Source organism: Seriola aureovittata, chromosome 12, assembly GCF_021018895.1.
Source record: "Seriola aureovittata isolate HTS-2021-v1 ecotype China chromosome 12, ASM2101889v1, whole genome shotgun sequence".
Taxonomy (NCBI): domain Eukaryota; kingdom Metazoa; phylum Chordata; class Actinopteri; order Carangiformes; family Carangidae; genus Seriola; species Seriola aureovittata.
Genome location: NC_079375.1, coordinates 22,046,153 through 22,062,561, shown reverse-complemented (window position 1 = coordinate 22,062,561; position 16,409 = coordinate 22,046,153). Strand labels below are relative to the sequence as shown.

The window sequence follows — 16,409 nt, the reverse complement described above, 5'->3', positions numbered from 1 at the left end:
AGGGTGAAAGAGGTCAAAACTCCAGCTGCACATGTGGTATAAATGACCTCACTGTAAGATCAACCAAGCATTTCAGCTTGTGGCCAGACAAGTTACGCAGTGTCAGGGTCAAGGCAGCAGTTTGTGAAGTCTTCTGCAGACTTGAATCTGACAAGATTGAATTAATATCCTTTACAGCAACTAGTAAATCCCTGCGAACTGCGTCACTACAGTTGCCATGGCTCCATATTGTGTAACAGGCTCACCTTTCATGTAAGAGTACAGGCAAAAAGTCAGCATATTGTAAAAGTTGGTAAAAGATCAACAGTTCTTTCTGTGGAAGATAAGACATGTTGTACTACACTGTCAGTTAAACAGCACACTGTTATTGTTGTTGTTGTGTAATATGAGAAAAGAGAAGTTGGTGAAAGCTGTTGATCAGTAAATACTGAGGTAAATTTATCTGTCTGGGCATCAAGCCAAAGCACGAAGAGGCTGTGAAGGTGTTACACAGAGAAAGGTTCAACAGTGACTTTCCTGGTTAAATAATCATAAGACTAGTTCTTTCTGCAAAAAAGCAATTACACTTAAAATGCTGTCTCATCCTTCCGGAACGATACAGTCCGGGGTTTAAACATTAATGGGCATTGTTTAAAGGTCATCACCCAGCAGCATCTCTAAACTGAAAGTCGGCTCCCTGAACATGGCTGATTTTGGGGAGATCCTCCGGAACATCGGAGACTTTGGATTATTTCAGAAGATCACCCTTTTCGCTCTTTGCTTCCCAAATGTTATTCTTCCTTTTCACTTTGCCAGCCTATTTTTTATCCAGTCAGATCCAGAGCGACACTGTAACACGGACTGGATCCTCAGAGCTGATCCTAACCTGACCACAGTCGAGCAGCTGAACCTGACTCTTCCCTGGGAGGAGGACGGGACCTTCAGCAGGTGTCGGATGTTTGTCCCTGTGGACCGGGACATCGGCTCCATCAGGGAGTACGGACTCAATGAGACCTCAGGGTGCCAGAGTGGGTGGCTGTACTACAACACACTGTATGAGGCCACCATAGTCACTGATGTAAGTGATAGGTCTTCCTCATGTTAATTTGTAATGCAAATATTATATTATCTTAATAATATTCTCCCTTGTTGACAATTCTGTTTAATTTTTCGACAGTTTGATCTAGTGTGTGACCAGGCTAATTTGTTGGAAGTGGCACAAGCAGTGTTGATGGCTGGCATTCTTGTTGGCTGTCTCTTATTTGGACCCTTTGCTGAATCGTAAGTGTGTATGAAATTGTAAAAAAAAAAAATATATATATATATGCACGTTAAGTGAAAGTCACTCACAAAACAGAGAAACTTATATCACATTTTATCTTTTTCAGGTTTGGTCGTAAACGAGCAGCTCAGATTCCAGTCGTTGTCATGCTCATATTTACCATAACAACTGGATTATGTCCCAACTTCTACTTATATTTGGCGTCTCAGTTCATGGTGGGAATCGGCTACGGAGGTTATCGACTTAACGGCGTTATATTGGGTACAGCATACTCATCATCTTACATTTGTTCAGTTGTTGATGAGCCAATTATTTAATTCTCGTCTTTTATACATTCATACTTTCAACAGAGGTATTCTTTATGCAGACCCAAAGTAGTAAAATACACACAGTTACCAGTTTATTAGGTACACCTACATAAAATTAATGCAGCAGTTTTGTTGAAACTGTTTTAAAGTGATGATTACAAAATATTAGAAACACCTCCCAGTATAACTCAATACAATTCAATAGCACCACAAACTTCATCCATGACCATAATGTTGAATTAACGCCTCTCTAAAACAGTTTTGACAAACACTGAACATTATAACCTTCGTGATGATAGGATTTATTGTTGGACTGCTGTATGACTGCCTCAGTGTTATCTAGGTGTAGTCAGTTGATAAAAATTAATTAAAACTTTACTTTTCTAGTAATGTTTTACTTTTTTGTTGTTGATCTATTCCCTGTTTTCCCCATGTAGTAGATTCTCCTCATGAGGGGAGTTATTCAGTTTCAAGCTAGCTTAGCTGAGAACATGAGTAGCTAAACACACTGAGCATCCACCTTTTCATTTACCTACACACTTAAAGATAACTTTCATCATAAAACTACACCAGCCAGTAAATAATAATGATAATTTTAACTATTTAAATACTGCACTGCTGTAGCTTCACTGTATAAACTCATGTAACAGTAGCTAGAGCATTTTAGCTAACAACTGAACGGTGATAAATTTAGCTAGCTAGGTTCACAGACGCCCCACTTCTATCCTCATAACATAATGTTCCCCTTCAAGTGCAGGTTTCTTGTCTTTGTCTCCTTAACTTATTAGAAAAATAATAAAACAACACAACAATTCATTTTTACAATGTGTTCAGTTATTTATTTTTTTTTTTTCTGATAACTTTTTACTACATTAGTTTGGGGCTCCATATTACTCCAAACGGTACTTAAAGTTGTTGATTTCCTGTTTTTAGCCACTGAGTGGATCGGGGTGGCCAGACGCTCATGGGGAGCATGTGTGACTCAGCTGTTCGGTGCAGTTGGACAGTGTCTCCTCGCTGCTATGATCTACTTCATCAGGGACTGGAGACAGGCTCAACTTATCACAGCAGCTCCCCTCGCCGTGATTGCTATTTACATATGGTGTGTATTAACTCTTTTTATTACTAGTGTTTCAATAGTAAATTACACATACATTTATTTATAGGTGTCACTGTCCTTGTTCCCATCAGGTTTATTCCAGAGTCAGCCAGGTGGTTGTTGGACAGAGGAAGGATAGAAGAGGCTAAACAGCTGATTACCAAAGTGGCGGCCATCAACAAACGCGCTGTCCCAGACTCTCTGCTGGAAAAGGTACTGACCCTTCACATCAAACTTTTCTTTGTTGTTGCCATTATATCAAGTATGACTGTTAACAGCGAACATGCAGTTTATATTTATGGTGAAAAAACTCTTTCAGAAAAATAAAACATAATGAACACCACTACGCTAGACATGCTACTACCTATAACTTTTAAGGCAAAAATTGTATTGGCTTGTAACTGTACTTCAGTTTATTGGACTGTACTGGATTACAGCAAGTTATTTATGGATGACACATACATGTACGTCGTTAATAATACAACAGTGTTCATCACCTCTCTTGACAGTGTGAACAAACACTTAATACCTTTTGCAAGGCTGTTGGATTACATGATTTGCTAACATGAGCAAATGTTAGCATGATGTTGTGTCCACCTCCTGTGCATTACAGATTGTTGTGAGAGAAAATGAGAAAAAAGGAGGCATAATAATTCTTATCCAATCACCTGTGCTTAGGAAGTATTTCTTTACCTTAATATTGGGATGGTAAGTTACATTTTACAATATAAATAACTCTACAATTTGTATTTAACATCCAGTTCTTTCTCTCTGTGAGACCGATTGTTGTTTTCCTCAGGTTCTCACTGAACGTTACCTACTACTGCCTTTCATTCAATGTGGGAAACTTTGGCTTGGACATCTTCCTGACACAGGCCATGTTCGGTCTGACTGAACTACCAGCTCATATACTTTGCATCTGGCTGCTGGAAGCACTGGGGAGAAAAGTGTCACTTATGTCAACACTTCTGATCGGAGGATTCTTGTGCATCTTAATCCTGGCTGTTCCTCAAAGTAAAAGCATTTCAGACGTGCTCTTGCAGATGATGTTTGTACGGTTTTAGAAACATGAATGACGGAGGTTTAGGAATGGTAATGTCAGTTGGTCATTCGGTCTGAAAACCTCTTTGGTCCAAGGGGAAATATCTCTGCAGCTAATTGATGGATTGCCATAAAAAATTAGTACAGACATTCAAGATCCCCAGAGGATGCATCCTAATAACTTTGGTGATTCCTTGACCCAGGGTTCCCAGACATTGACTATTGACTTTGTCTGAACTGAACAAAGAGTTTTAGTGCAAAGTTCAAACCCTGCATATTTTCTTTATGTAACTTTCTTTTTGGAAAGTTAAATAAATTGTTGGTAACTACTGTTTGATAATCCCACAGGCACTTAAAGTGTACTGACACCTTTAGCATCAGAATCAGAATCCACTTAACTTATTATTGGTAACTTATGCGACCCTGTGACCTGTCATATAAATAGATATTTTAGTTTATGACCAAATATCTGCAAAACTAATCACATTCCCATCATCTGCACTTTGTGTTTAGTGCTAATTAGCCAATGTTAGCATGCTAACACTCTAAACTCGGAGGATGAACATGATAAGCCTGATTATATGTGTGTGCATGTTAGCTTGCTGCCGTTAGCATTTAGCTCATACTTTAGTTCTACAGTCTGGTTTTTAATTTTTCCTAACGCTCTATTATTCTGTTCAAGGTAATGCTGTTGCTGTTACTACGTTAGCAACTGCTGGACGTTTTTTCACAAATTGGGCAGGATCCATCTGCAACGTGTACGTTCAGGAGCTGTTTCCAACATCTTTCAGGTAAGCTTTCCATCTCACTGTAATGAATATAGTTAATAGTGTAGCATATGTAGTCTTGTTTAAATTACATCAGCCATAATGTTGGTTTATGTGTGTTCCTAACGCTCATCTGTGTTATAATTCAATCACAACCAAGAAATACTTCAAGGTAACAAGCACGTCTGAGATCTGTGCGCTCCTGTTTCAGACAAACAGCTTCTGGTTTGGGCTCCATTGCAAGCAGAGCTGGTGGCTTGTTGTCTCCGTTGCTCAACATGTTGGCCGTATACCACTGGTCCATACCCACCATAGTCTTCAGCAGTCTGACACTGGTCAGTGGAGCGCTCGGCTTCCTGCTTCCTGAGACCAGGAGAAAAGAGCTTCCTGATTCAACCGATGAGGCGGAGGGCAACAGGTAAGCGAGATGAGATGCAGGGGGCAAATTTTAATGAATCAAACAACCTATTTTTCTTGGGATCAAGAAGGACTGCCAAACAGCACTAATTCTGTTTCTGTAGTTTTGTTGACAAAAGTCTTCAAAGTATAATGCAGAAAAGGTGTTGTAATAAAGATTACACATTACACACAAAATGACACTTCTCTGTTTTCCTTTCTTCCACAGAAATAAGGCGGCCATGAAGACAAGTGCATCAAGTATACCTGCACAAAACAAATCAACCAAACTGTAGTATTGGAATATTTCTGTTACTTACTTTACTGTGTGTTGTTGCTCTGTCCTTCCACTTTGGTCCATAGTCAAGCAGCTACTGCCACTACCTTTGTATGTAATTTGCTGTTGATATTCATTGACCTCAGATGATAAATTCAGATAATAATTTCAGACCATCCATCCATCCATCCATCCATTTCCTGTTGTTTACCTGAGTGCAGCCTGTGGTAGCAGTAGGTTAAGCAAGGTAGTCCAGACATCCCTCTCCCCAGAGACGCTTTGCAGTTCCTCCTCGGGGACCCTGAGGTGTTCCCAGTTCCACATGAGATATGTAGTCATGCAAGAAATATTGAATTATAATTAGAAGGCTGACATGAAATTTACTTAAAACTTTCATTCATTTAATTTAAGACACTTCAGTAGTTTTCTTGTTGTGCCACACTCCAGCCACGTGAGCTTTACACACAAGGTATCTCCAAATCTAATGAGCTGATCGCTCTGGAAGATACTGAGCACATTCAAACCCACAAGGTAAAAAACCCATTTAATTTTAGTGACTCCATGTCTTTGCCTCTGGTGCCACCGTCTGGACAAACTTCTTAAATACCAAAGAGATGAACAGTCTCAACCAACAATCCAAAACTCAAAAGTATTTAATAGCCTTAAGACATATTGAATAATAAAAGTAATAATTGCTGAATAGCTTTTAGCTGCTTCATTTTAAGAGTCCTGGTACTGTGCACTCTGACTCTCTGTCATATTGTCATGGCTTACTGGGACACTAGCGACTCCACGCCAACAAGGCTCCCTCACAACGCTGTGAAACAGTGATAGATAGATCAAATTAACTAATGATTTAACAACTGATTTCGTTGCCTCCACTGTTCGGTCGGTCGGTCAGTTTGTCTTTGCAGCGGTTGTGTATTGTCACCATTCTGTTTTCACAAATACCAGTTTTCGTAAGGAACATATATGATTTTTGTGCTTACACATCATTTATACACATCAAAGTCCCAGATGAGGCTCTTTCACCTGTTTGCGTCATACACCAAAGTGCAATTTAACATCTTTTGTTGTTTCAGCCTAAATATTTGAGGTAATGTCGTCTCATGCTTACTTTTTACCTTGAACTAATATAGTCATGTTAAATAAATTATCTACTGTTTACTATTTTTGGAGATCTTTTTTTCCACTGACGTTTGAGTGTCAAAGTTCACAGTAAAAAACTGTTCAAAACATACTGTTTTTTACATTTCTCTAATGTAAGAAGCGAAACAGTCCCTGCTTGGAGCTGCATTTCACTGGTGAATTAGGCGACGTATCTGAAGCAAGTTCTTCTCATAATTTGAGTAATTGGCAACATGTAAATATGTAACATCAAACAGAAGTAACATGTTAATACAGAACCAAGAGAACATCTCCTGTAACCAAGAGGAGGGGCAACATCTCTTTGGGGACGCACGTCGTCAGGGGGTTTTTGGGGCAGTGGCGGTGAACTGTCTAGTGCCTTTATGGGAGGTTTACGTGTGTTTATAGTTGTCGTTGCAAAATGTTTTACCTAAAGTCAACGACTTAATGCCGATGACTCACGCTGCAACTCTGGCTGTGGCCGTGATAAAAACATGAACAGCCTCAGTCTATGTGACTCACAATAAACATGTGAGATGAACACCTCTCTCTGTGTTACCAACAAATGAAGATTATAAGGATCATAAAAGTAGGATTTGTTACACAGCGGTTGTATTGATTTTAATTGGATTGTAAATGTGAACCTCATAAACTACACTAAACACTAAAACACTAAAAAAAAGTGCTCACAGGTTAATGTCTGCTGGTGAAGTGGATATCCTGCAGCCTAAACATATACTGAAATATGGATCTGTGCATGTGTATGGACGTACACATAGTGATAACCACATGAATGAGCTTTCTTATATAGATATACTGGCACAGAGTCAAGACGCCCTGGAGTTCAACTCAGGTCAGAGTAAAAAAACAGCAGCTGATTCTTCAGAGAATAATAAAGTTTTACTGCACTTCAGATGTACAGCAGTTAAATAAAGTCACGCACCTGTGCGCTTGAATATTTTACAGTAAGGTTAAACATTAATGTGTAGAGTTCAAACCTGTGGTTCCAGTCTTTTCAAACTAACACAAAGTAAGACAACTGACATCAACATGGCTGATTTCGGAGAGATCCTTAGGAACATCGGAGAGTTTGGATTATTTCAGCAGCTCACTCTGATCGCACTTTGCTTTCCGAATCTATTCTTGTCTTTTATGTTTGCGAGCTTTATTTTTATCGAGTCCGATCCAGAGCGACACTGCAACACGGACTGGATCCTCAGAGCTGATCCTAACCTGACCACAGACGAGCAGCTGAACCTGACTCTTCCCCGGGAGGAGGACGGGACCTTCAGCAGGTGTCGGATGTTTGTCCCTGTGGACCGGGACATCGGCTCCATCAGGGAGTACGGACTCAATGAGACCTCAGGGTGCCAGAGTGGATGGGTGTACTACAATGCACTGTATGAGGCCACCATAGTCACTGATGTAAGTGATGTGATGAGCGTGGACATGTTGTTGTTCACCTTCATGAAAATACTCCATTAAACAATTTCTACTTTTTATTTTGACAGTTCGATCTCGTCTGTGACAAGGCTAACCTGGTGGAAGTGGCACAAACTGTGTTCTTGGCCGGGATTCTTATTGGTTCTTTAACCTTTGGACCTTTTGCTGAATCGCAAGTTTATTTCATGCAGTTACTGAATTTTTAGTCTGATGATGAAAAATATAACCACACACATCTCCACTATATAAATAGTAATATTTGTAGTTTGATATATTTTTCAAAGTTGAAATTTAGAAAAACAAAACTAGATGTGCTCACATATACAGTATTTTAATACAGTCAAATTCACACTAAAGCTGTTCTCATTATCATGTTTCTGTCTCTGTTGTCAGACAATGAGACAAGCATGAAACAGTGACTGAAATGTGGCTCATTAAGAATACAAAACTGCCGCTCCTGGGTCCTTAATACAACCCCTCTGTAACACCACTTCTCTTCTTATACTTTGGCTCTTGTACGGATTAAACAAACAAACAAAACATGTTCATTAATAGTGTTAGAGATGCATATGTCCCATTCTGACAAACTATTCTCTCTTGTATTTTAGCATTAATTCTAAAATAACTGTGAACCTTGTGGCCGTTTGCTCTCTGATTCCCAGACACAAGTCCCTGCAACATAATGAATACTACACTGCATAAACACAAATGCAGCATTGTTACACTGGCTGTTGTGCTGAATTGAGTTGATATTGTGCACATAAAGCAAGTGTCCTGCCCGTCTGCATGAGCATTCACACAACCAGCAGCTATTTTAAATTGAGTGTGCTTAGCATAATGGAAGCTGCTCTTGGTTTTTACTGCCTGTTCATTTCGTGTCCTCTCCTTCTCTTGCAGGTTTGGACGCAAACGAGCGACTCAAATTCCACTGGTTATAATGTTCATATTCACTGTGTCAACAGCACTATGCCCCAATATCTACTTATATCTAGTACTGCAGTTCTTCTCTGGAGTCGGGGCTGGAGGATATCGAGTCAACTGTATAATACTGTGTATGTTTACTGAGTTTATACAGGTTTAGAATAAAGTTGCATCTAATGACTGTTTTAATAATAAGTTAATCTGCCAATTATTTTCTCACTGAATTACTAATTTTCTCTCAATTGAACAGTCCAATTTGATTTATTTAAAACAAGAAAATATCAATAACATTTTTCCACTCATGTTCAGTTTTCAGCAAAATTGATAGTTGCAACCTGAAAATGAGAAATCTTCTTTTATGTCTGAAATCAAGGACACTTTTAAAAAAAATTATATTAAAACATGAGTGGTAAAACTGTTATCACAACCGTCATCACTGTGTGTGAAGCTTCATGAGCAGCAGCAGTATATACCAGACTTAGTAAACAGGTTATAAATCAGATGCTTTGGGATTTTCAAAGGCGTCCACATCGAACAGCTCACAGCTTCTATCTGGGTGACAAACTGCTGCTCCGCCTCTCACTGAACAGAGCACACACAGAGCGAGGTGGGCCTCTCGCCTGCAGGGAAATAATGCCAACTGTCCTCTGTGGAAACCAGCCAAGATTTCTTTATAAAGTCGAGTAGTTGCTAGGTCTGCTAAGCTGCTAAACAGGTCAGAAAATTAAAACTGTTGTGGATCTGCTCCACGTGACGTAACAGAAAATGTTTGCAAAGAGAAATTGCCAGTGAGGAAAGTCTAACACTCAGGTGATCAATGGTTTAACTTTATCACTCACTCACTCACTCACTCACTCACTCACTCTGGACTGGACTGTGGCTTATCCAGCCAAAAATGACAAATATTTTATAAAATATTTTTCTCACTGCAGCTACAGAGTGGATCGGGATGTCCAAAAGATCATGGGGAGTGTGTGTGACTCAGCTGTTTGGTGCACTCGGGCAGTGCGTCCTCGCTGGGGTGATCTACGCGATCAGAGACTGGAGGCTGGCTCAACTAATCACAGCCGCTCCGCTCGGAGTGGTAGTTATCTACATATGGTGTGTATTGCCTGTCGTTGTTGTATTTGTACATTGTAGACTGTTCGAACTGTCACCTTCCTTGTTCCTATCAGGTTTATTCCAGAGTCAGCCAGGTGGTTGTTAAACAGAGGAAGGACAGAAGAGGCTAAACAGCTGATTGTCAAAGCGGCAGCCATCAACAAACGTAGTGTTCCAGACTCTCTGCTGGAAAAGGTACTGAAACTTAAACTGCCACATACAGCATTTTAATTATCACCTTTCCACCAGGTTGTCTATGACACATGTGCAGGATAATAACAGAAAACAAATGAAATCCCTGGTGAAATCTAACATTCATCCTGTCCTCTTAAAGTTCGTGTCTGTGTGCAGGCTGCTTTATTTTATTTATCTCACTAAGTTTTTAAAAAAATTTAATTTCCCTTTAAAAGTTTCTTTTATTTATTTCATTATGTGTTTATGACATTTGCTTTTACATTCAGGAAAAAAAAAGAACTACAGACCCATAGCTCTATAAGGCCAGTGTTTCAACAGAAGAGGGTGACTGACAAGGAAGTGTCATCCTGTAATAAATATACTATGAATTAAATAAATAAAAAATACCTTTGCAGGAGAAAAAACAGCAGACGGTGATAAATAAAAAAATCCAGCCTGTAAATAAATACTTGATGAAATCTAATAGAATAGAATTTTTATTTGGATATTTATTTCATTGCTTTCATTTCATATTTATTCTTCTTATTAAATTTAATTAAGTATTTAGTAATTGTCCATTTATTAATTTATTTGTCTATTCTATTAACATAGTTCTGACCTGTCGAGTCTTCTGTTGTCTGTAAAACAAATAACTAATAATGAAAAGATCTATTACTGTTGCTCTGAGGTTACGTTTTCAGTTTTTAGTGAAATATAAATTATTTGAGATCAGAAATCGTACAGGATGTTTTTAGTGTTATGTTAATAATATTTCTGCCACAGATTGCAGTGAAAGACACTTTGAACACAGGAGGCATAAAAATTATATTCAGATCATCTCTTCTGACCAGATACTTCTTCACTGTGGCTTTTGCGTGGTGAGCTACGATTTCCAAAAGTCTCTCCTGAGTTAATCAAAGAATGTGTATTATAGTATATTATTATAACCTGTCATTTATAGTCATTTTATGGCGGCAGACATTCCTATAATATCTTCATTGCACTTAAACGCTGACCTAATGTTGAAACAACTGCAGAAGGTTAGTTTGGTGGTAAATCGATGCTGCCGATGAAATGACCAATCACAAAATCTATGACAGTGAAGCAACTCCAATAAACGCTGTGTATTGTTATAGATGTTATATAATACAATGCAGGACACTGTCTATGTTCTTCCTGTTTTTAAGGTTTTCGTTGAACCTTGCCCTCTACTGCCTTTACTTGAACATGGGAAACTTCGGCTTGAGCATCTTCGTGACGCAGCTCCTGTTTGGTGCCATTGAAATACCAGCTAATCTATTTTCCATGTGGCTGTTGGAGGTTTTTGGGAGAAGAGTATTATTCATAGCAACACTACTGGCTGGAGGACTCTCTTGCATACTCATCTTAGCTGTTCCCCAAGGTCAACCATTTAGTAACCAATTTACAGTTTCATGTTTTAATCCCGTTTGTCCGTGTTTCAGGTTTTATCTTTTTTATTTCAGGATATGCCGTTGCTGTTACATCTTTAGCTGCTGCCAGTCGTTTTTTCTTGATCTGGGCTGGTTCTGTATGTAGTGTCTTTATGCAGGAATTGACCCCAACATCTGTCAGGTAGTGTATATATATATAGTATATTTCTCCAGTGTGTATTTAAACATACACAGAATTAGCAGTTGTGCTTTTTGACCCATCTGACCTTCACCCTCTTCCAGACAAACAGCTACAGCTTTAGGAGCCATCTCAGGAAGAACAGGTGGATTACTGGCTCCACTGTTAAACATCTTGGCCATGTACCACTGGGTCATACCCATCACAGTGTTCAGCAGCCTCACACTGGTCAGCGGAGCTCTCGGCTTCCTGCTTCCTGAGACCAGGAGAAAAGAGCTTCCTGAGACGGCCGATGAGGCTGAGAACAACAGGTAACTGAGGCAAACATGTTCATCATCACATTAGACAAGTGTCTCTTACATTTCACTGTTTACTCCCTGATATCGCTCATCTGTCCTTTGTGTTTTCAGAAATTCAACCTCCACAAACACACAGAGTCGTCCATATCCAAATGCAACCAAGCTGTAACACTTAACATCATCCAAACACACCAAAAGCAGCCGTAGAAGTCAACAGTGGAAAGTGCTTTTGTTTTCTAAAGCTGTTCCATTTGTCATTAACTTGGAATTTTGACTTTTCATCAAGTTGTCAATAATGAGCAAATTAATTATTTGGTTTCTTTTAGACAGTATGATTTATTCTAGCAGGGAATACTTTGTATGTAAACATGATAAAATCAAATGTTGACAATAAAAAAAGCATCAAACAAAAATACTCTTTCTCTCTCTATGTGTGTATATATTCATAGTGAGAAATACACTTTAGAAGATCAATATCACTCTCATGTTCATATGGTAAATATGAAGCTAGTTTAGCTTAGCACAAAGACTGGAAACAGGGGGAAACAGCTAGCGTAGCTCTGTCAGAATGTAACACTGTACTTTAAAAGTCACTAATAAACATATTTTATCTTGTTTGTTTAATCTGTACAAAAACTGAAGCGTAAAAACCACAAATTGCCTCAGAAAGATATATAGAAAATGCTCTATTGCTAAACTAATAATTTGGGAATAATAAATGTGTTTGAGGTGGGTTTTCCATTAAAGAACATTCAAGTACCTGTTTGGAAACCCATAAAATAACATCTACGCCTCCTCCCTCGTTAAAAGATCCAGAATCTATGAATACACAAATATTCTCATTTCAAAAGTGAAACTGCTCGACCCAAGATGTCTCCTACGTCACTCAGAGACCATTGTCAATGTTTACACAATGCTTCTGGTCCAGGATTGATTTCCAAACTACACACCTCACGCTCAGATTTTAGGTGAGCACAGAAACTTTCAGCACTTTTAGCAGATGAATTTGAAAACATCCTTGTTTGTGTCAAACTGTGCACAGCGAAGGTCGAACATACAAGAGTAACAATAAACAAAAACACATATTTCCAGTGGAGTGGGACTTTAAAGGTGTGACTTTATTACAGATCAATGCATTCAAGCAAGCAATTTTAATATGATTATATTTAGACATTTCACAATCAAATTACACATTGATTCTTACTGTTTATTACCTTTGTATTGACGGAAAATGAGTTTAAAATGTAGAGCTGTTCACAAGTTACATCCTTTGCTTTTCTTCATGTTCATGTAATAAACATTGTAATGTAAATACACATTTACCACAAAAAATTTAAATTACATTAATGTTACAGATTGTGTTTGTCAAGTATTTCCAAATAAAATGCAATTGCAAATGAAACAATAGTGGCTGTTTTTATTAACTAATTATCTGGTAGTGGTTTATCATGCCCATGCACTTAAAAATTCCTCTTTTTAACCATGTTAATACGATTCTTTTCATTCTTGTACATTCAAACTTTGTGTATTATGTGATGAAATCACAGCCCTGCTATCACCCGAGCAGATCGTCCATCCAGCTGCTATTTGTGACAGTATTTTGTGCTGCTTGCTCTGTGTTGTTGCTTCCAGACACTAAGAGACTGTCCATAAATGAATCAGCATCACCGGCGTCAGACAGTGGCAGCAACTTTGGTCCTGATGCAAAGATGTCGTCAGCAAAGAGATCTATCTGAGCTGAAGGAGCAGCAGCAGCAGAGGACGCACCTGGACTGAGTAAATCATTCAGTGAATTAGAAGCGGCAGGGCTGCTTGGTAGCAGTGCAAACACATCTGCACTGTTGGAGATGTCACTGACTCCAAAGGTATCATCGGCGAAGGTAGACGCCTGGGTTGTGACAGCTTCAGCTTCTCCCTGATTTCCCAGATCGCCCAGACCAGACACACTAACAGCAGGAGGCTGAGTGAACAGATCATCATTCAGGCTGAATATGTCAAAGCCAGTGCCCTGCTCACTTGTTTGGCTGTTTGCACCAAAAAGATCTGAGGTTTGACTCGTATCTTGGTTTAGAGGTGCTGGGTCCGGGGCAATCAGCTGATCGGTCATGCTGAGCGTTACTTCATTCTCAGCTGATATTGGCTGGGAGTCGAGCAGGGTAAAACTTTCAGAAGACGCACCTGCAGACAAAGGCATGTCGCTCACAGAAGATGAAAACACATCACCGGGTGCGTTTCCAAAAATCCCCTGAGATTCAGACGGAGCAAGAAGACCGGAGGAATCTTGAGGAGGTTCATGGTTCAGATCAAAAATTGCTCCATACACAACGTTTCTTCCTCCTTCGTCTGGTGCATCAAACGAATCGTTCGGCCTTTGAACAGATTCATCAGTGTTCATCTGACTGGACAGTGTGTCAGTCGGGACAGAGCTGACACTGTCTCCGAAGATATCACCATTAAATGGATCACTCAAAACTTCACCACCACTTCTCTCAGCTGTTAACGGACCGACTGACTCCTCAGATGATCGGTTCACGGACTGGACAGCGGACTCAGTTATTCCAGGATCAGAGACAGACAGGCCTTCAGTCTCACTGCTCTGGAGATCTGGTTCTTCCTCATCAGTAGGATTTGGAGCCGTATGAACCTCACCTGTCTCACTAGCTGAACCTTTGAGCAGGTTGGATGACTCTGTAGATTTGCTTATATCCTCATATTCGTTACTGTCCGGTGTTTTGGCATCGGCAGAATTTGTCTTCACATGCTCTTGTTCCACAGGTGGGACTTGAGGCTCGTCTTCCTTTTCAATTTCTTCGGTAATAACTTCCTTTACCTCCTCTATCTTACTGTCATCGCGTGTTTTGTCCTTTTCTTCTTCTTGTCTTTCACCTTGTGCAGCCAACTTCGTGACATCCTCGGGCTTCTCTGAGGATGACTGAAACAGTCTTCCTAAGAGTCCGCCGCTAGGTTTGGCTTCTGGTTTCTTGGCATCTTTCGGTTCAACCTTGTTCGTTCTCTCATTCCCGCCTGATGTGAAGAGCTTCGACAAAGGACTCTTTCCTTTGGACCAGGAGCCCAGTTTGGCCTTTGTCTTTTCAGCTGGTTTAGCAGAACCCTTCAGAGAATTTGTTCTCACAACGGGTTTCTTCTGGTTACCTCCATTTTCTTGATCATTGGTTGAGTCCGTCTTTTGAAATAGATTTTTATTGCCTCATGACCGTCCTCTTCTTTGGTCATTTGTCCTGCAGAACTGTGCAGGGCACTTGGATCCTGTGATTCACATGGATCGACCGAGTTTTCTGGAGCGATGTCCGACTGATCAGGTGGCTTTTGATGTGCCGTAACATCTTGATTTGAATTGAAAGTTTCAGTGAGACTTTGAGTATCATGTGATTCCTCAACCTTCTCAACAACTCCATTGAGAATTGCGATATCGGCTTGAGGACTCTCTTGACTTCTCTTCACTTCAACATCAGGCTCTTGGTTCGACGTACTGGTTGTTTCTCCATGGCATTCATATTCAGGGATTTCAAGGTTCACCTCACTTTCGCTCTGTTTTTCACTCAGCTCACAAGTCAGATGATTTTTCTCATCTTTCATATCCTTGGATTTATTCAGTTGATTCTGTTCAGTCTGATCTGAGACCTCCGGATCAGCTGAGAGGACTCGTCATACTGAGCCACGTCAACGTTGGGAGAAAACCGCACAAACTTTTTAGCTTTATTTGGAAATACATCCCGCCTGTTAACTGTCGGATTATAGTTTGCTCTCGAGGAGGGTGCCACATTCTTTTGCTCTTTTTTTTGGTTTGTGGCAATAAAACCTGCCGAGGGCGAAGTAAAGCTGAGCACCCTCGGAGAGATGGTGTCTGGGACGCCTCCAGCTTTGGTTGGATCACTCCACGGTTTTGGTTCCTTTGAACGTAACTCATCAGAGTTAAATCCTGTTGTCTTTGATTGATCTTTGACCCCTTTATCTTTCATTTCTCCTGCGTGGTTGATCTTTGATTTGTTCCTGTCACTTTTCCAATACTCTGTGACGCTCATGCTGTTAGTAGCTGCTTGATCAATACCAGGTGTCTTGTTTTTCAGAGCTGGTGCATGTGTCCTCTGCAATGAATTAACACCTGTGTTCTTCTTCTCTGGTGGCCAGCTCATTTTCAGTTTGCCCTTGACATCAGCAGCTTTGTCACATCCCGGCTCTCTCACAGATGACTTCGTGACAAACACACCAGCAGAGAACTCTCTCGAACCATCGGAGGTGTTTAACTTGGGTTTTGTAGTTTTGGGAGTGGACAAGACGTCTGGCTCATCTGCTCCTTTATTTCTCTGAAGCCAGCGATCTTTATGTTGCGTGTGCCCAAATCCCTCATCATAATTTCCTTTTCTTTTAAAAAGCTGCTGGTAGTGAGAAATACAGTAGAACTCGCCGTAAAGAGATGCATAGTTGTGAATGCTGAAATACAACAAAACAAAGTCTTTTTGTGATATTAAACTTTTAAAATTTTAAATCAGATATTGTTGAATTTGTCATTTGATTTGTTATTTGTACTAGATCAGTTTTGGTGACTAATTTCATTGTATTATTATTATAAAATCCTCCACTAC

The 16,409-nt window shown here is 39.8% G+C and overlaps 2 protein-coding genes across 2 annotated transcripts; both read left to right on the top strand.

The window, feature by feature from the left end:
* Positions 1–499: 499 nt before the first annotated feature.
* On the top strand, positions 500–6,319 carry LOC130178529 (solute carrier family 22 member 13-like). The gene is made up of 10 exons (XM_056390855.1): positions 500–1,057; positions 1,157–1,260; positions 1,368–1,522; positions 2,503–2,671; positions 2,761–2,881; positions 3,282–3,376; positions 3,468–3,682; positions 4,392–4,500; positions 4,688–4,894; positions 5,102–6,319. Exons 1-10 carry the CDS (start codon positions 683–685, stop codon positions 5,166–5,168), a joined length of 1,617 nt encoding a protein of 538 aa, XP_056246830.1. The 5' UTR covers positions 500–682; the 3' UTR covers positions 5,169–6,319.
* A 939-nt stretch (positions 6,320–7,258) lies between these two features.
* On the top strand, positions 7,259–12,212 carry LOC130178531 (solute carrier family 22 member 13-like). Its single transcript, XM_056390858.1, has 10 exons — positions 7,259–7,702; positions 7,789–7,892; positions 8,618–8,772; positions 9,574–9,742; positions 9,817–9,937; positions 10,700–10,794; positions 11,104–11,318; positions 11,401–11,509; positions 11,611–11,817; positions 11,917–12,212. Exons 1-10 carry the CDS (start codon positions 7,259–7,261, stop codon positions 11,972–11,974), a joined length of 1,677 nt encoding a protein of 558 aa, XP_056246833.1. The 3' UTR covers positions 11,975–12,212.
* Positions 12,213–16,409: the final 4,197 nt, after the last annotated feature.

Coding starts and splice junctions, on each gene's coding strand:
- LOC130178529 (XM_056390855.1), top strand. CDS start 683: ATGGCTGATTTTGGGGAGATCCTCCGGAACATCGGAGACTTTGGATTA. Junction 2,672..2,760: donor GTGATTGCTATTTACATATG/GTGTGTATTAAC, acceptor TGTTCCCATCAG/GTTTATTCCAGAGTCAGCCA. Junction 3,683..4,391: donor AATCCTGGCTGTTCCTCAAA/GTAAAAGCATTT, acceptor ATTCTGTTCAAG/GTAATGCTGTTGCTGTTACT.
- LOC130178531 (XM_056390858.1), top strand. CDS start 7,259: ATGTGTAGAGTTCAAACCTGTGGTTCCAGTCTTTTCAAACTAACACAA. Junction 8,773..9,573: donor AGTCAACTGTATAATACTGT/GTATGTTTACTG, acceptor TTCTCACTGCAG/CTACAGAGTGGATCGGGATG. Junction 11,510..11,610: donor TTGACCCCAACATCTGTCAG/GTAGTGTATATA, acceptor ACCCTCTTCCAG/ACAAACAGCTACAGCTTTAG.